The following is a 19,381-nucleotide window of genomic DNA, read 5'->3' as shown; positions in this document are numbered from 1 at the left end:
AAAAAAATTTGGAAAAATGGCCAAAAGTCTTTAAACCAAATTCAAAGCTCATATTTATAGAAAAGAGCCATGCAAAATTTGCATGAAATCAATTCATAAAAACCCAACACCTAGAATCCACTATTTAAGTGGGCTTAATGTCTTCACTATAAGCCAGGAATTATCCAACAAAAGTTTGGATTTTCCCACTAACTTTAGTCAAAGGGCAAAATAGTTATTTTTGTCAAAGTCAAACTTTGACCAAAAAATCAACATTTTGACTTTTTATGATTTTTTCGTGTTGACTAATTTTGAGCTCCTGAGCATGAATCCGCATTCATTTTCTCAAAATTTAAATCACATTTGAATATAAGGTCGGTCAAAGTTTGATTTTTCAAAGTCAAAAGTCAACTCTTTGACTTTTTATATCTTTGACCATTTCCATTATTTTCGAGCTTCCGAATATGAATGTACGCATATTCTTGAAATTTAAATCATATTTAAATATTAAAGTTATATCTCTAAACTGAAAAACCGACCACTATATCACATATACTTGTCGGTTTCTCTCTCTTCACCTAATTTGAACAATTCGAATTATTCTATTATACTATTCTAAATTTATTCCATATGAGCTAGAATGGGAACCTAATGGACCTATAGATCATGGGCTTCAATGATCCGAGATTAGCTGGCTAAAACTCTTTTAGACAGAGCTAGTTAACGAAGTCATTCCACTATAGTCCCGTAGTTGCACTCCCCTCGCTATAGATATATTTGTGTCCATTTGATATAATCATGATTAGTAAGCTAATTTTTCACAGGTTGTTTGTAATCTTGGTTGGGTCATAAAAACCGTTTTACCCCCAAGATTACATCTTGTTCCTTAAGTTTCATTGATTCTCTAATGAACAATTAGTTTGAGGTCCAACCTATAAACTGAACCCCTCTCGAGCCAAGGAGAGGGTGGGGCCTCTTGTTCAAGACCTGGATTCAGTACTAAAAGGAACAACCTATCTACTATCCCTATAACGGTAGGAGTGAATTCCATCTTGCACCTTATGTTCCCAGCTATCCACCTGATCTTACCCCTGAAATGGGAGGCTTATTGGGCCAACGATGATGAGTTGCCCTCACCTATGCAGATCTCAGGATAATTCCGAGTGAACAGGAGTTCATAGTTAGCTTAGGATTAAGATTAAGTTACCTAGGTCATCAATTAACGAAATAATCAGTTTTATACATAAAACGACATTTAGAACGTAAAAAGTGACTATTTCATGGTTCAGTCTTATGCAAACCCATTGCATAGGATGCCCCCACTCACATATCTCTATATGAACGATTCAGTATCACATCGTTTGTACTAACTACAAAGTAGGCCGCATCCATAGTGTCCCCAGAACAAGGCGTCTAACCTTATTCATATACTATAGACCAGAACTTTAATTTATTGGATTCAAGATTACAATTTCAATAACAACTTTATCGAAAAACAAAACATAATATGTTTATTAATTTACAAACTACGAGTTTTAAGACATAAAATCCAACATGATTATTATTTAAAAAAAATGATTTAAATATTAATTACATAGATAGGGATTCATGGTGGTGGAATTTGTATTAAATTAATTTAATATTTGATATTAAATTCATAAAATTAATAAAATTATTTAATTAATTATTAGTTATTAATTTTTATAAAATTAATAAATTTTCCAGTTTTAATTAAAGAATTAAAACTGAGTTTTTTATTTTATTTTTGAAAAATGTTTCAAAATTAAGAAAAATAATTTGGAAATGAAAAAATCCCAAAAGGTGGGATTTTTCCACTTTCTTGGTTAGCACCTTATTCATCCTTCCACAATTAATCATGCAAAATCCTCTTAAGTAGGAGGTGGATGTTTTATGTGCAATCTGAATGCATGGAAGTCATATACAAAACACACAGATTGAGCTGAAAAATTGCATGAAAAACCTGAGATTTGGCTGAGAGCTGGAGGTTGAAGAAGGTGTTCTCAACAAGTGAAAAACCAGTATCCTTCTCCTAAAATTCCCTTCATTCCAACTTATTTTGAGTCTCACAACTCAATCTAAGGCTCCTAGAGGATAGTAGGGAAGCTCTAGTGGTGGTTCACGACTAGAAGAAAGGAGAATTGCAACTAAATTTCATTGAAGAAGATCTTCAAAGGTATGTATGCCACCTTCTTTTCATTTGATGAGCATGTTGATTTTAGAGTTAAAATTGATGAATTAGAGCTAAAAACATGCAGCGAAAAAAAACAGAATCATTAAACACTAAAAATTGGTATCAAAGCATGATTTAAGCACTCAATTTGTATTAATTTTAGTCTGATGGGTGTTTTTTATAAGTTGTATGAAAATAATGAACTGATATGGTTTTTCTGAGTTTTGGCATCAAATTCTCTTCAACTATGTTGTAATTATTGTAATTGGCTCTTGATTGATGGGCCTTAATGTGTGCTTAAGCGTCTTTAATTCATTTGGAATCATTAGAGTTGAAATTAGTTTGTGATGGAAGAAAGAAGTGAAGAAGGTCAGCAACCGATTTTAGCAGCAGCAACCACTACAGGCAGCGTTGCAATGTTGCCTTTAAAGCGTTGCAACGCTGCTCATCTAAACATGTGGCGTTGCAATGCTAGGGTGAGGGTGTTGTAATGCTGCTCATCCCAATCCAGAATGCGTGCGCAAATCCGAATCGGTGGTCCAAGTGAACCGGTCCAGTTGGTTTGGGTCTGGGAGATCCGGTTCGATCAGTTGGGGTCTGGTTCAGCCAATTTTGAAGCTTTGGAAGTCCGGTTCAAATCGGTTTGTGCTATCTAAAAGGGTTTTGGAGCTTCTTTTGCTGATTTATGTAATAATTTAGGCCTTAGTTTGCTTGAAAATGCCAAAACTAAATCATATCAGTTTGTGTTTAATTATTTATGCGTGTGGTTTATGTTATAATAAATCTTGTATGTGCATATGGTATGCCATGTAGATTTAAAATCCCACCATAGGAAGCATGTTACATACATTGAAAGTATGTTATAAGGTGTTATAATATATAGTATACATGTTTAGGGTTTCAATTTATAAACTTAATTTTCAAAAATTTATAAAAGTATTAAATAAATATAATATTTTATCCATCAACTCAATATTATTTTATTAAATAACAAAATGAACAACATGGTATATTACAACTTATAATAATATTAGAGAAAATAATAGTTATACAATGTTTATAATGTGTCTTATGTATAAGTTAATTAGTAATTGTTTATATTTAATCTAATATTGTATAGGTAATTAGTTTTATGATTTACAAATATATTAAAATGATCAATTTGTAAATCTACCACCAAATACATATGAAAGTATAAAAGACAATATCGACTCTCAATCTCAACTTACTTTATTAAACCTTTAATTTTGAAATATATGTTTTATTGAATCTTGAATCATGTAATAGTCCAATAACTGATGTTTATTTTTCCCACAATATGTACATAAGGGGGTTCGGATATTTTTTCGAGCAATTGGGGCCTGCCTTCACTGCTCCTTGGGATGTAAGCTCTTACTACTAAATTAATTTGACCTTTTTTTTCTTATAATGAATTAATACACATTTAATGAAAACTGTAGATAATTTTTTTTTTCAATGATTCAAATGAAACTCAATCGTAGATCCTAACTACTTCAAGTGGAAATTACAAATTTACCCCCAAATCATCCAACTCCATTTTCCTTTTAAGGCACTGCCTTCCCTTCCCTGCGGTGAAATTCTCCAACTATGTCAACGAACCAATAACATAAAAGGAAAATATATCATGGACGAAATTGCCCTCATCGTTGCCGCCGTAGTAACCTTGGCCTCCACCATTCTCCTCCACCGCACTTTCTTCCGCCGCAGCAGATTCCGCCTCCCGCCAGGACCGAAGCCATGGCCGATCGTAGGAAACATGCCGCAGATCGGCGGAGCACCTCTCCACTCCCTACTCGCCGCCATGGCCGGCGAGTATGGATCTTTGATGTACCTCCGATTAGGCTCTGTCGGCGTGGTTGTGGCGGCATCAGCGGCGGTGGCGGAGAAACTCTTAAAGGTTCACGACACTAATTTCCTTAGCCGGCCGCCGAACGCCGGTGCAAAATATATCGCTTATAATTATCAGGATATGGTTTTTGCGCCGTACGGTCCACGGTGGCGATTACTCCGGAAGATCAGCACCGTCCATTTGTTCTCCTCAAAAGCCCTAGATGATCATCGCCGCATACGGGAGGTTCGTTCTGATTTTTTTTGTTTTCTTTCTGTTTATATGTATGCATACCTGATTTTTACCCTAATTTTTTTCTTCTCAGAAAATAGGTTTTCGTATTATTTTTATTATTAGATGCAAAGAAAAACTTTTTTAAAAATTAGAAATGCCCAAACGGCTACATTCGAGATCCCCGTGAAATAATGGGAGAAAGCCAACAAGAGAAAAAGAACTCCTAGTTGCAGCCTAGCCACGACTCTCTCTCTCTCTCTCTATATATATATAATCGACAATTTGGGTTAAAGATTTTGTTGGATCCTTTGAGTTATCAACTCAACCAACACTCAATTCAACAGAACTGGATGGGTATACTTGCATCCAAGAAGATTGATGTCTCAAAATACTCATCAATCCAACCCAATCTATACAATTTCGATTGTGTTAAAGTTCAAATAAATGAAATTTTAATAAGTTTGGTTGGATGGATACCACCAAAATAAGTCGGAACTAACTCTAATTTATTACTAATTTTAAAAAGTAATTTTTTACTTATTATATTAGATATATTGATTTTGATTTTATTTTATTATCCAACAACTCCTTAAAATGATTTTTTTAGCTATTTGAAAAGAAGAAAAATCATAATATAAATTTAAATTGAGTTGTTAACTTTAATGGAATACATGAAATTAAGTAATTTAATAATTTTTTTCATATTAATATTTTACTTATTTTTTACAACAAAAAAGTTTAATAAAAGATCTGAGACAACTAAAATATTTTATGGTTGTATTGGTTGGGTTTATTATTTAGTAAAAACTATTTAAGTCGAAGAACTCACGTCTTGAAAAGTGATTTAACCTAATCTAACCCAACTAATCTTACACCCAAGTTGATAATTTTAGGGGCAAAATTAAATCCTTCGATGTGAGGTTTGATCGATCTCTCTCAATATATTTAAATTACTTTGTTATTTTTTTTTTTTAGAATTTAATATTTAAATACTAATTGGTCACTTGTGTTTAGTTTTAGTTAATTGTGTTCTCTATATTTCTAAATTTTGTTTAATCTATACATACATATATAGATATATATATAGATAGATAGATAGATTGTAATTAGGAAAATAAATTGGGTTGAACATGAAACAGAAATGGTGCAAATTAAATGTTCTTTTTTTGAAAAAAAACTATTAAATGATCATTTTTGTAACGACAGTAAAAAAAGAATGAAAATGATCAGTTGAAAGTATGGTATCAGGATAACAAAAGAGAGTGCAGTAATAATTAAGTCTACGCTCATAATTTTCACTCCCAAGACAAATTATGTACCTTTTCTAACCATTTTGTTTTTTTTATTTTTATTTTAAAAAAATTAAGTCTATATAACTTTCATCTCTAAATTGCTTTTTTGTATTATTTACTCTCCCTAGTAGTTTTACTTAAATCACGTTAAATTTAATTTTCTAAAAAAGAAATTAAAAAAAATATTACCAAACGAGATTTAGATGTTTAATTTCTTTTTTTTATTAAAAATAATAATTATTTCACCTAATCATTGCTCAACGGTAAATTCTTTTTCTTCTTTTAGTTTAATCAACAAAAGTTGGATAAGCATTTGACAAGGAAAAAAATTATAAATTTACTAATCACTTTTATATTTATGAATATCTCTAACATCTTACATGAATGTTCGGTAATACTTTAAAAGAAAATTATTATGAATATTCGCTACTAATAACAACTTAATTTTGGAGTAAAAACAACTTAAATTATTAATCTAAATAAATTTTATAAATTATATATGTCGATATTAATATTTTATCGATATGTCCGTCAATACCCATAAAATTAAAATCTTTTGTGGAGATTTTACTAATGACACGTGATATTTTTTATTAACTTGCGGACATGGTTAATTAGATATGATAATCAATGAAAAGTTAATACAGTATAGTGGTAATATGAGTATGAAAAAAATAATGGAACTGTCGATGACTTACGCAAAGACAAAACTATACTTTCTTTGAAATCGACAGAAACGTGCGTGTAAGTGTATAAACCAAAAGATATAAACGAACGAGAAAAAATTAGGTGTTGCTATCTTTGTTTTTTTTTTTTTTTTTTTTTTTTTTTTTTTGTAATTATTATCCCTCAAATTAATCTTCTAAGTCTAACTGGAGTTATCTAACTTGTGGGTAAATTTTGTCCTATAGTTTTCTGATATAATTTTTAAACCTATGACAAATTAAGTAGGGCTCATTTTCTCTCTCTTTTTTTTTTAATAAGAAAAAAATTAAATGTAGCCTAACCAGCACTCAATGAGAGTGTACCACGTGATACAATTAAAATGAAAAAAATCTAATTTATGCTAAATTTGAAAATCAATGAGAAAATGTATTTCTTTTTATAATAGATATTAAATTTATGCTGTTCTATAAAAAAAATTATCGATAATTTTCTCAATAGTAAAGATAATTAAAATATATGTCCGAGTACAGGAGGAGATAGCGGTGCTGGTACAGGCTCTTGCAAGCTCCGGCGAAGTTCCGGCAGCCTTGGGGAGCTTGCTCACCGTGTGCACTGCGAATGCACTCGGACGGACAATGATCGGCCGACGTGTTTTCGGTGATGGTGGCAGTGGCGACGATTCAGAGGCGAAACAATTTAAGGCAATGGTAGAGCAAGTGATGATACTGGCCGGAAAGTTCAACCCCGGCGACTTTTTCCCGTCGCTTGAGTGGCTTGATTTGCTGGGTGTGGCCAGTGAGATGAAGAAGGTTCACAAATGGTTCGATGATTTTTTGACTAAGATCGTGGAGGAGCACCGGAATTTATTGGCCAGAGGCCGCGGCGGCGGCCACCAAGACTTGCTGAGTACTCTCCTGTCCTCAGCTGAAGATGAGAATGAGAAGATTAATGATACTGAGATCAAGGCTTTGTTGTTGGTATTATTTCTCTCACTTTTCTCTCTTTTTTTTTTTTTTCCTACCCACAAAAAAATGTTTTAATTAAATTATTAATTCTCGCTTAATTTTTTAATTTGTTTTTTAAAATCAAGTCTATTCCATTTATTACTTATAATTTGCATTTTTCTTAAGTACAATATTTGGATGTGGAAGTAGTATTCGTAAGCTTAATTTTCAAAAAAAAAAATGGTTATCAAGTGGAGCCTAAAATGGTCATTGTTGGTTATTTAAAAAAAATATATCTATTCTTTCATTAATTGTAATTTTAATTTTAATTTTTTATAAATGTTTCAAAACTATTATAGTAATAGAAATTTGGTATCCTTCCATATAAAACTAAGACTTGAAACGAGAGTAATTTTTCATGACCTAAGACTTAAAACAAATATTAATATTGTCACAATGTTTTAGAGTCGCTTATATACAATCATGAGAATCAATTTTTATCTAAAATTTGAAAGATTTCCACTCTAATGATAATTTTAAAACATTTATAAAATGTCAAGGATAATGTTACAGTTTTTAAATCAATATTGATATTTTTCAAATAAATGGAAAAATTCTTTATTTTTATAATTTAGCCTATCTAACAATAAATTTAGAAAAAAAAACAATGATTTGAACTTCAATTATATTTAAGTTAGTCTTCAATGGTATGATTTGAAGGTTAATGTCAAATTCAAACCCTTTCATTATAGAATTACAATCAATCTAAATCAAATCCTTATTGTTTCATATAGAACATGTTTACAGCTGGAACCGACACGTCAGCAAGTACAGTAGAATGGGCCTTGACAGAGCTCATCAGACATCCCAAAATGATGGCCCAAGCCCAACAAGAACTGGACTCCGTAGTGGGCCGTGATCGAGCAGTTTCCGATCTAGACCTGCCGCAATTGGTTTATCTTCAGGCGGTGGTGAAGGAAACATTCCGGCTCCACCCACCGACGCCGCTCTCCCTCCCCCGCATGGCCGCCGAGAGCTGCGAAATCAACGGCTACCACATCCCCAAAGGCACCACTCTCTTGGTCGACGTATGGGCCATTGGTCGTGACCCAAAAGAATGGGCCGACCCACTCGAATTCAGGCCCAATAGGTTCCTCCCAGGTGGCGAGAAGGCCCACGTGGATGTGAAGGGAAATGACTTTGAGGTGATTCCTTTTGGGGCTGGGCGAAGGATTTGTGTGGGCATGAGTATGGGCCTGAGGATGGTTCAGATGTTAACTGCCACATTGGTCCATTACTTTGATTGGGCCTTACCTAATGGGCTTCTGCCTGATGAGTTGAACATGGACGAGGCTTATGGGCTGACCCTGCGTCGGGCCCAGCCCTTGGTTGTGCATCCACGGCCTAGATTATTACCTGGGGTTTATCAAAAATCACCTTAAATTCGTTAGTTCTAACTTCTACCTATTGTTATTGGTTGTAAGTTCTCTTCTTGTGTTTGATTTGGAAAAATTAGTTTATAAGTTGCAAGGTATCTCGTGCTGGTTTATTGTAATATTAGTTATTAAATTGTGTCTATTTGAGCTTAGTTGATAAAAGACAACTGTTCGATTTTATCATACTGTTCAGGTTTTTTTCTCTCTTTTTTATTTCATTTTATTTTAATATTATTGTGTAGGGAGATAACTATTTATTAGGACCCGTTTGGATTGACTTTAAAAAAATGTATTTTTTAAAAATCGTTTTTATTTAAATATTTTTTTTATCAAAATATTTAAAATATATTTCAAAAATTATTTTGAATGCTTATCAAACGTTCTAATTTTTCTAAAAATATATTTTAAAATTAAATACTTGAAATATATTCCAAACACATTAATTTATGATTTATGGTTTAACTTTATTTATATTATTGAAAAGTTGATTGCTATTTCTGGTAACATTTTATTGTTTATTAGTTATTAATTTCTTAGTTAAAATCGCCTATAAATACCTGTCTTGCAAACATTCCCAGTTCAGAAAACATTTCAATATCCTTTTCGAGATAAAAGTGGATAGAGAGAATAAAAAAAGTCATATAATCTAAAAGTAATATAAATTTGGCAAAGTTTTTAATATCTTCTAAAATTTATTACTTGAATCTATCACGTGTATTTTGCCTAAAATTTTAAGTTATAGTGTAAATTGAGTGCAGTGATATTAGGGCCAGTTTAAGCTGTAGACGAGTGATGGCCTAAAGTCCCTATTTTAGAAATGTCTCATATATATAAAAAATAAAATTGGTATTTCTTTAATTTAATTTTTAATAAAATTAAATTTAAAATATAAATAATATACTTATTATTTTTCATAAAATTTTTCTTATAATATTAAAAATACAAACTATTAAAAAAATTGATAATAAATCAACTCATAAACTTTCTCAATTTTGATTGGTCGACATTTCAAATTTATTAACCTTTTATTTTTTTTATTCATGAATCCTTTCAAATTTCTTTAAAAAGTCTCAATCATTAATATAATTCCCTTAAAATTCTTACAAGTTTACGTTGAGGTGAAAGTTTCTCCAAATATATTATGTATGGTAGCGTAGACATTTTAAGTTGAATTCTCTCTCTAAGTTTCTCTAACTCGCAGACTTTCATCGATATTTTGCTATAACATAAATAATTTCCTCAATTCAATCCAGTTGATTCAAAGTTTTAGGTTTTTCCATTCAAATTCTCTTACATTTTTTTGAAAAAAAATCACATTATTGATTTTTCAATACCTTAACATCTAAGATTTGTTTATATTTACATAGAATATCGATATGTCTACTAGAAAATATGAATATGAATATAAAAAAAGTCAATAAGAAAATAATAGTAGAAAAATTCAATACACAATTCTGCATCTCAAAAAGCAAGAAAAATAAAATTTAGATAATATTTTCTATATAAAGGCTTTTCTATCAAAGTTTTGTCTAAGACCTCATATGATCTCGAGCAACCCCTGAGTGACATTTTGTCATGTTTAAAAATACTAGAAGTCTTAACATACGTTGTCCGTGTAATGTAATTTAACATAGATATTTTTTAAGTGTAAAATTTAAAAATATCATTTTTTTTTTAATTCTAAAATTGTATTCAACGTCTATTTTATCTTGTTTATTTTATTGTTTTAAGTTTTTAAAAACATTGGCTAATTTTTAAAATAAAACCACAATTAATTTTTATTTATTAATAGAGAAATTATTATAGATAGAAAATTTTTAAAAATATTTACACTTTATAGTAAAAAGTTCCCAAAGTGTTTATACTTTTGAAATTTTTTCTATAAAATGTAAATATTTTTAAATATTTTTTATATTTAAAAAGCCTCTATTTAGTATCATAAATATTAATTTAAAATAAAACCACAATTAATTTTTATTTGATATTGTAAATATTAATTAACTTTAGTTAAGAAAACCCTTTTATCATTACTAAATGCAAGTTTAATTCTCAATTATCCCACTTATTTCTATTAAAGGTAAAATAAATGTTAAAAAAATACACAGTCCTAAGAAAAATTATTTCAAATGGTAAAATTGTTAAAAATATTTATTGGTAAAATTTTATAACTATAAAGGATAGACGTTGATAGACACTAAATATCTATCATTGATAATTCTAAAAATTTGCTATATTTTGTAAATATTTTGATTTGTTTTTCTATATTTAAAAACAACCCTAATACTAAACATAATATAAAAAAAATTATTTATTTTACAATTAATCAAAATATAAATGCATGAAATTATATATAAATATGTTGTCAGATTCAGAAAGGTTTCAGTTTATTTGGAAAAAAGATCATAATCATGTTGTGGTAATTACATGACTTACAAATGGAATGATATGCAACATTTAGAAAATTAAAATAAATAAATGTGAAAAAAAAAATTGAGGCAGAAAAAATAATTATTTTTTACTTTCCAATAAGTCAAAAGATAAATGCACAAGACCATATATATGGAGAATGTAAGATCTCTTCTATTATAATGAATCACTATTATTATTTTTTTTTTAATTTTATATTTATTACATCAATTCATATTGCATGCATTTAATAATAATAAAAAAATAATGACGTATTTTTTTTCACACATCAATCCAATTTACCGACAAAAGGTCATAAGATCGAGAGACATTTAATCTATTTGACAAAAAAAAATAATTGCACAAATATAGTTTTTTGGTACAATCCAATGCAGCAACATAATTCAAAATTTGAAATAAATTATCGATAAAAAAATTCATAAAATTAAGAATGTATCTTGAATCAAACACTTAGCCATAATTATTATTACTATTGTCATGAAAGAAAAAATATATAAATTTGTTTGACAATGAGTCCTTAATCCACAAAATATTTTGAGGTGAATGAAAATTATGTATTATAGTGGACCATTCAACTTTTTTTGTTATCAAATTGAAAAGATTAAGAGTTATTTGCATTTCCCCCCCTAAAACTTCTTAATTATTCATCTTAAAAATTTCACCTTTAATGCTTACAATTAAGATGAAAATAGATGTTTATACTCATTAAAATGAAAAACTGGTTTTAATGTCTTTAATGAAAAATTTTGTAAAAATTAATGAGAGAGACAAAAATTAATGAATAGGAAGTGGTGGTGGTGATTTTTTTGTGAGTGAGGGGAGAAGAAGGAGAAAAAATTTGAGAAATATGAAGGATAATTTGGGTATTATATTAAGACTTTGGACAAAATTGTCCTCAAAGATTCTTTATCTAAGTCACTTTTTTTTTTTAAATATAGTAAGTAGTGATATAAGATTACACAATTTTTTGAGGAGTTTATTACCGATTAAAATAACTAAACCAAGCAGTTCCATTGTTTTTTGTTTTTTTAAGTAAGTGAATTGAGTGTATATAAATCACGTTTGATGGAAAAAATCGAGTTTAGAAATTAAATAAGGTCTGTTAATCAGTTTCGTTTAAATTTGAACACAATAATTTTTTTTTGGACTCTTGGATCATAAATTTGTCGTATTGCGCATGGGTAATTAATATCTAAAATTGAATGTCTTGAATTTTAAATACCTGAGATAATTTAATATCATGTGTTAGATGTGCAGGATATTAATGATTTAGAAGTTAAAGATATTTGTACAATTATTCAATAATTTGATATATAAAAACTAAAAATAAAATAATTATTTTATTTAAACGTAGGAGATCATAAATTTTAAACATTAATTAATTTATTATTATGTAGTTAGTCTAATTATTTGATTAATAAAAATATGGCTTAGTCCTTCTATTCACAAGAATTGAATAGGGTCTTTAGTTACTTAAGTTACGGGGATTATCTGGTGCCTCCGCATTTCTTTTGTTTTTAGTAAAATAAATAAACCGTTGGGTTTCCAAGGGGTAATGATCATTTCACTGTTGCTGATGCGTGGCAGAGTTTGTGTCCTGGGTGTCTAGGGTGGCGTGGGCGTGTCTGCTTTGGTATGGAGTAATTTCTAACACATTCATTTTGTGCTGGTTGGCAGTGAAGTTAGGTTGGGACTCGAGATTGGTTGAGGAGATGGGATCAGTCGGTGGATAATGCTTGTCTGCTATGTTTGGGTAAGATTGAGTCCAGGAATCATCTGTTCTTTGATTGTGTGTTTGGACGTGAAATTTTGGAGGGTTTGGTATGCTTGTTGGGTTCGTTTCATCGTGTTGCTGGGTGGGATGTGGAGTTGAATTGGGTGTGGGGTCTAGTAAGGGTGTGAGGAGTAAGTTATTTAGAGTATTCCAGTGTACGTCGATTTACTATATTTGGCAAGAGAGAAACCATCGGTTACATAGTAGTCAGTCGAGATTGGTGTCTACTGTGTTTCAGCTGATTAGATCTATGGTTCGTGCACGTGCTACTTTGTGGCGGATTGATCTTTATGAACTTTTCTAGTTTTTTCGATTTCTTCGTTCTTTGTTTGGATCCTCTAACCCTGTTTGTCCAGTTTCTGAGGTTCCCGAATTGTGGGGCGTTTTTTATTCTTCTGGATGTTTGGTTATTTGTTCGTATTGGCCTTTTTGTTGGCTGTTTTTTTGTAGGTGCTCTTTTTGCATTGGTGTCTTGGTCTCGTGGGATTTGTTGTTCTATAATAATATTACCTATTGAAAAAAAAAAAAACCTGTGGGGTCTAATTTTTGTTTCACTTCAAATGTTTAAGCCGTTGAGAAGAAACGAGAAATCTCCCGTTTCTCAAGAAAAGGTAAGTTGTATTGTTCGAGAAATTCTCTCACGAAGATTTAGCTCTAAGATTATATTATATTTATTTTAAATTGTGTTTTGTACATTAAAATAATAATTTCAATTGCTTAGGGTCAGCATTGGGGATATTGATTGATTCTTATTCCTCCCTTTTTTTTTCTTTTTTTTTTTATTCATTTGTGTTTTTGTAATTGGAGTAAGGCATTTAATCGTTTTGTGTGAAAAAGGGGAAAAAACAATGAGGTGAATTGAAGTTTGGTTTTAATTCGATCAAAGAATTAAGTTTCAAATTGTTTCGGAATGGTTTGGCAGTTCCTTTATTTTTCTACTGTGACCAACAGCTCTATATGGTTGAACCGAACGTCGTTTACAAATGGGTTAACATGTTCTTAGTTTCTTTGAGTTGATAGATTGAAGTTATTGATTGGTGTGTCACGCGCCTACTAGTAAACAAAGAGCAGAAAGAACAGTGGCTAGAAACACAAAAGTGGGCCATTCTCATTGATGCCATTGTTTACAATTACACTCTGAAAAGCCACTGCCTTTATTCTGTATAGAACATACCCCTTCACTTCAGGGTTTTTTACATTTCCACTCTCTTAAACACTCTCTCCTCCCCCTTTTCTTTCCACCCTTCTCTCTTTCCGTGTGTGGTAGTGAGAGCTTTCTTCTGGCCACTATCTGATATGAGCTTTGTAATCATGTCTTGGGTTATGCCTCTTTTAGCCATTGGGCTCCTTATTCTGGCCATGACTGGCCATTCAAGTAAGCTCCCTGCATTTTTATGTATTTCGTTCTCTACCTTTGTAGTGTACACTAAAGCCATATATACTGACTTCTCATTAATCTTTTGGCTGATTCAAGCATTTTGCCTGTGAGTTATCTTTAAAGGCTATGCAAATGTGCTAAATGTGCATTTGACTCTCTTTGCAGAAATGTGTCGATGGATCTTCTAGTTATGGTCTCATTTATGTAGTTATTGTTCTTTGGTTCAAAAGATATAGCTTTCTTTTTTAGTTTGAAATCTGTGGTTCTTTTTGGATGGATAAGGGGTTTAAAATTTCTGGGAGTCTCCAGTACTTCTGAGGTTTCTTATAGATGTTTAGATCTTGTTGAGTTTGGTATATTTTCTTCTGTTTCTTGCATAGTCTTTGGTTTCTTCTGGCTCTCTGTTGAAATGCTGGTTTCTGGAATTTGTAGGTGCAACATGGTGCGTTTGCAAGGATGAAGTGGGTGATACTGCTCTCCAGAAAACACTGGACTTTGCTTGTGGAGCTGGAGCTGACTGTATCCCTATTCATCAAAATGGAGGCTGTTTCCTTCCCAACACTGTCAAGGCTCATTGTTCCTTTGCTGCTAATAGCTACTTTCAAAGGAAGGGTCAAGCTCCAGGTTCCTGTGATTTTTCTGGCACAGCAATGGTCACCACTTCTGACCCCAGTAAGATTTTGCTGTCTACCTCCACATGTTTTTCTCTAGTTCATTCTAAATAAGAAGATTCAGTCAGTTAAGATCTGATTAACTTTGAGAGAGGAAAAATGGAAACAAACCCACCTCGGAACTAACTTGGATTCTAGTTATAGCCACAAATTCCAACCTTTTTGGCAATCTATCCAAGCTACTCATTCAAAGTTCATTGGCCATCTATTTCAGCTACTACTTTAAAAATAAAACGCATTTTTGTTTTCATATTTCTTATCATGTTGAGAAATAAGAATCTGATTTCTGTTTTCAATATCTTGGTGTTTTCTCAGGCATCTCAGGCTGCGTTTATCCTTCCAGCGCCAGGTATACTTCTGCACCTACTTTCCACCATGTTTATTTGAACAGAAACAAAGAAAGTTAGGCATAGTAATAATTTATTCCCAGTTCTATTTCTGGACCTTTTATCCACTTTAATCTTGTTCCTTAGCATAATATTAAAAGTATTCTTACTTTACGTTTTATTTTCATTTGAACAAACGGAGAGCCTTTTTTACTTGAACAGGATAAGGGCATGTTTTAACTAAAAACTTAACAATAATCATGGATACTGTTGAAAAAGAAACTTTTGCCATTAGATTCCTCATCATCCCATTGTTCTGTAATCATAGTTGCTCTTTTTGTCAATTGACTATTTTTGATTTCATGATCTTCTTGTTTTTGTTTCCCCCTTGGACTGTGTTTTTCAACTTTTCACATTTACTCAAGAGGTTATAATTGTCGCCCCCATTGTTGTCTTTAAATATAAAAACTCCATACTGGTAAATATATTTACTCAAAAGATTATAGAGGTTGAAAATGTAGTTTCTTCATAATTTTGATCAGATTTATGTTACTCCTCGAGATTGTAAATTATTGAGATTTGAGCTACATTTTAATGCCTGGGAAGCCAATCCTAGGCAGACAGACCATGATTTTTGATGAAGCACTTCATTTTCTTGGGGAAGAACTGTTTGTCTTTTCTGTTGGAGCTAATTTGAAATGTTCTTGTCAAAAACTGGTTAATTTTCCTTGTAGAAAGGATCAAGGATGAGATGCATATTTAAAAGCTACCTTATCCAAAATGAACCATTAATTTATTAATGAATCCAAACCTTTTTGGTTATTTGTATCTCATTTTTGGGTAACCTGTTGTTGCAGCCCTGTAAACAGTGGCACTATACCAGTAACTGGGACTCCAACCACCACCAACCCAGGCACTGGATTGACTCCCACAACCAACACTCCATTTGGTTCTTCAACGCCCACCGGCGTCCTCGGTGGGAATGGGTTTGGTAGTGGCAACAACGGTCTAGGACCATCGGGGGTGGGCGGGATGAACACCGACTACAGCGACAGCGGATCGAGACTCGAACTCACTCTAATTGCCAATGTACTTGCTTTTTTATTCACTCTCTTGTTATGTGGGCATATGGCTTGATGGCAGTTTTCTTTTATTTTTGGAATAGTTGTGGTTATGGTTGGTGAAGGGGTCAGATTGGATTCCAAAATGCAAGGTGGCTAGCATGTGATGTTCCTGTTCTTGATGTACTGGTTTTACTCTTAGACAGCTTTGTTTTGTTTGTTTGTTCTTTCCCCCACTCTCTTTACTCTTTCCCATTTGGTACCATAAAGAGAGAGAGAAGAAAAAAAGAAGTTGGGCTCCTAATTCCTTTTTGTATGGATTTTTCATGCTCTAGTGGGACCCCATAGACTATTCTTTTTCTTCTCTCTTTGTATATGCTAACTTTACCGGATCTAAAATGGCCATGTTCATTCAACATTTTTTATTTTGCCCCTTTTCATAAGTGAATGATTTAATATGGAAATTATTTGAATGAAGGGTTATATTTTTAAATAATTGATAAATGATGTAATTTTAAGGGGGTTTTTAGAAATAGAAAAGTATAGAAAACTATTTATATAAAATAATCAAATTTAATTCTTTTAGATTTCTATCAATCTCTCAGTCTCTAATGAATAGGCATGATGAAGTTTACATTTTTATTTATTTGTGAAAATTATGTTTTTTTTAAATCTATAATAAACGAATAAATTAACAAGGTTTAATATCTGGCTTGAAAACAATGAAGAGGTCATTTACTACGAAATCTATTCGGGTTAGCAAATAGTGACAGGTTTCATTGGGAATGACGATTCTTATTCTAGAACAATAGGTTTAGCATGAAACATCTTTGTTAATATATAATATAAATTCATTCTTGTCTATTTATTTTCAATTTAAATGTTCACGTCTATAATCCATATATCAGAGAAAAGTTTTTTTTTTTAATATTAAATATATTAAAATAGAAAAAAATGACCTCTTAAAGTGTCTAGATACCAAAAACTTTTAGTAACGTGTTGATGTTGAGAACAAAAAGAAATTGCACCACAAACTATCTTTAATTGATAATGCTACTAGCTAAATAGTAGCATAACTACATCCCGAAATGGGAGAAATTGCAACCACTACTTACAATTCACAAAGTGGAAATAGAAAGCTAAAAATAGGAAAACTGTTAAAACAAAACCTTTTTCTTTCCCTTAAATTTACAGGAGCAATTAGTTTTCCTCTGAAAATTCACATACTCCCAGCAACCTCGAAGCTTCTGAAAAACTTCTAAAACTTTAAAGGTTTGGTCATAAATGTCTGCCACTTGATCTTGGCTTTCCACAATGAACCCAATTTAGCTACACTCCATTTTTTGTAAGATTTCTTAGAAAATAAAAACCTCACATCAATATGCTTGCTTCGACCGGTGCATAAACTGGATTTTTTGATAGCTTGATGGTTGAACCTATTGTCACACAATATGGTAATGCAACTTTCATCTGGATGGCCCAACTCCTTCAAAATTTCCTCACCAAACTCCTTGAAGCAAGCACAAATTTGCAGCAGCTACAAGCTCAACTTCTGTAGTTGATAAGGTCACAAATAGGTTGTTTTTTTGAAACACCACGAAACAAACACCTGAACTCATTAAAAATACATACCCCAGATGTACTTTTTCGATCTTCCAAATCTCCAGCATAGTCACTATCTGTATTGGTGCCATACAATCTAGCATTTCCTCTTTTATAGTAATGAATCCATAGTTCACATGTTCCTTTTAAGTACCGAAGTATTCTTTTAGCTGCTTGAAGATGATCTTCTCATTGGTTTTTTGCCCATGTATACTTATAAGGCAAGTAGCAACATCATATCGGGTACTTGTGGCAGTAAGATACATTAAAACTTTCCACCAATTGTTTGTAATATGTATCATCATCAGGGACCCCACCATTTCCAGCTTTGCTCAATTTGGAACCAGGAACAATTGGGTGTTTCACAGAGTTATTTCCAGGCATTGCCAAACCTTTTTCAAAACCTCAATGCATATTTTCTTTGACATATAAAAATCCAGAAAACTGTTGTATAACCCCCTCAATCTCAAAGAAAGATCTCATTTTTCCATTCGGTCATATCAAATTCACGCAAACTGGAATTTTTAAAATCAATCATCATGTTTCATCATCATCAGTAAAAATTAAATCATCACATACACACTTACAATGATAATTTTTTCCTTCCAAACTTCTCTTGGTGAATAAGTTTGTTTCACTATCGCACTGCTTGATATGAAATCCTTCATTGATGAAATGTGTTTCAATTCGACTAAACCAAACACACGTGGAGCTTGTTTTAATCCATATAAAACTTTGTGCAATTTGTAAACTAAGTGCTCATTACCCTTCTTTTTTGATACCCTTTTGGTTGCTCCTACATAAACATCTTCAGTTAACTCACCATGGAGAAAAGCTGACTTAAACATCAACTGAAAAAATATTCCAATCCTTATTGTGCAGCTAGAGCAATAATCATTCTTACTTGTATCCATCCTTGCCACTGGTGCAAAAACTTCTGTGTAGTCTACTCCAATATTGTTGAGAGTAGCCTTTAGCAACTAATCTAGCCTTGTACTTATCAATTTTTCCGTGGCTCATTGTATTTGGTTTTGTTAGATCACCCACTTTACTCCAATCCTTTTAGCTCAAAATTGGTAGTTTCAACAAGTGTCCCACGTTTTGTTCTTCTCATGGATCTGATTTCATTGTCCATGGACAGCCTCCAAATTTCCATCTTGTATAGCATCTTTAAAATACAATATGGAATCAGTTGATATCCCAGTGCCATATGAGCTTTGTGCAATTTGTCTTTTATTTCAAGGACACCTCTATCTATAATATATGGCCCAAGTTTTTTGGCATCGGTAACAACTGCACATTTTCTTTTTTGAAAATTTGCTCGACCCCTTCCTCTTCCTCTGTAAGCTGCCTTTGACCTCAAACTTCTTCCTTCATCATTCGTCAAAGGCTTGCTCCTCTCCGCTTCGTCGCTGAACTTTTGTTCATGTACTATCAAAAAGAACTTTGCAACTCATCAATAGTGAGAGTATCGATATCCTTTGACTTTCATAGAACAAACCGATATATGTTAAACTTTTCTGTTAAAGAGCGTAGAATTTTTTTCGAACC

At 31.8% G+C, this 19,381-nt stretch overlaps 2 protein-coding genes across 2 annotated transcripts; both read left to right on the top strand.

Moving 5' to 3' along the window:
- Positions 1–3,564: 3,564 nt before the first annotated feature.
- Positions 3,565–8,731, top strand: LOC120070880 (flavonoid 3'-monooxygenase). Its single transcript, XM_039022770.1, has 3 exons — positions 3,565–4,265; positions 6,742–7,188; positions 7,950–8,731. The coding sequence occupies exons 1-3, from the start codon at positions 3,816–3,818 to the stop codon at positions 8,595–8,597; spliced, it is 1,545 nt and encodes a 514-aa protein (XP_038878698.1). The 5' UTR covers positions 3,565–3,815; the 3' UTR covers positions 8,598–8,731.
- A 5,223-nt stretch (positions 8,732–13,954) lies between these two features.
- On the top strand, positions 13,955–16,646 carry LOC120070754 (PLASMODESMATA CALLOSE-BINDING PROTEIN 3-like). The gene is made up of 4 exons (XM_039022630.1): positions 13,955–14,167; positions 14,603–14,842; positions 15,157–15,190; positions 16,025–16,646. Exons 1-4 carry the CDS (start codon positions 14,089–14,091, stop codon positions 16,302–16,304), a joined length of 633 nt encoding a protein of 210 aa, XP_038878558.1. The 5' UTR covers positions 13,955–14,088; the 3' UTR covers positions 16,305–16,646.
- The last annotated feature ends 2,735 nt before the right edge of the window (positions 16,647–19,381 follow it).

The sequence above is a fragment of the Benincasa hispida genome, chromosome 2, assembly GCF_009727055.1.
Source record: "Benincasa hispida cultivar B227 chromosome 2, ASM972705v1, whole genome shotgun sequence".
Lineage (NCBI taxonomy): Eukaryota > Viridiplantae > Streptophyta > Magnoliopsida > Cucurbitales > Cucurbitaceae > Benincasa > Benincasa hispida.
This window is presented reverse-complemented; position numbering and strand designations above follow the sequence as displayed.

What these genes read in the sequence shown, in the direction of transcription:
- LOC120070880 (XM_039022770.1), top strand. Translation starts at nt 3,816, where the DNA reads ATGGACGAAATTGCCCTCATCGTTGCCGCCGTAGTAACCTTGGCCTCC. An exon ending in ATCATCGCCGCATACGGGAG is followed by an intron (nt 4,266 to 6,741) that starts GTTCGTTCTGAT and finishes GTCCGAGTACAG; the next exon opens with GAGGAGATAGCGGTGCTGGT. An exon ending in AGATCAAGGCTTTGTTGTTG is followed by an intron (nt 7,189 to 7,949) that starts GTATTATTTCTC and finishes TGTTTCATATAG; the next exon opens with AACATGTTTACAGCTGGAAC.
- LOC120070754 (XM_039022630.1), top strand. Translation starts at nt 14,089, where the DNA reads ATGAGCTTTGTAATCATGTCTTGGGTTATGCCTCTTTTAGCCATTGGG. An exon ending in GGCCATGACTGGCCATTCAA is followed by an intron (nt 14,168 to 14,602) that starts GTAAGCTCCCTG and finishes TGGAATTTGTAG; the next exon opens with GTGCAACATGGTGCGTTTGC. An exon ending in GGTCACCACTTCTGACCCCA is followed by an intron (nt 14,843 to 15,156) that starts GTAAGATTTTGC and finishes GTGTTTTCTCAG; the next exon opens with GCATCTCAGGCTGCGTTTAT.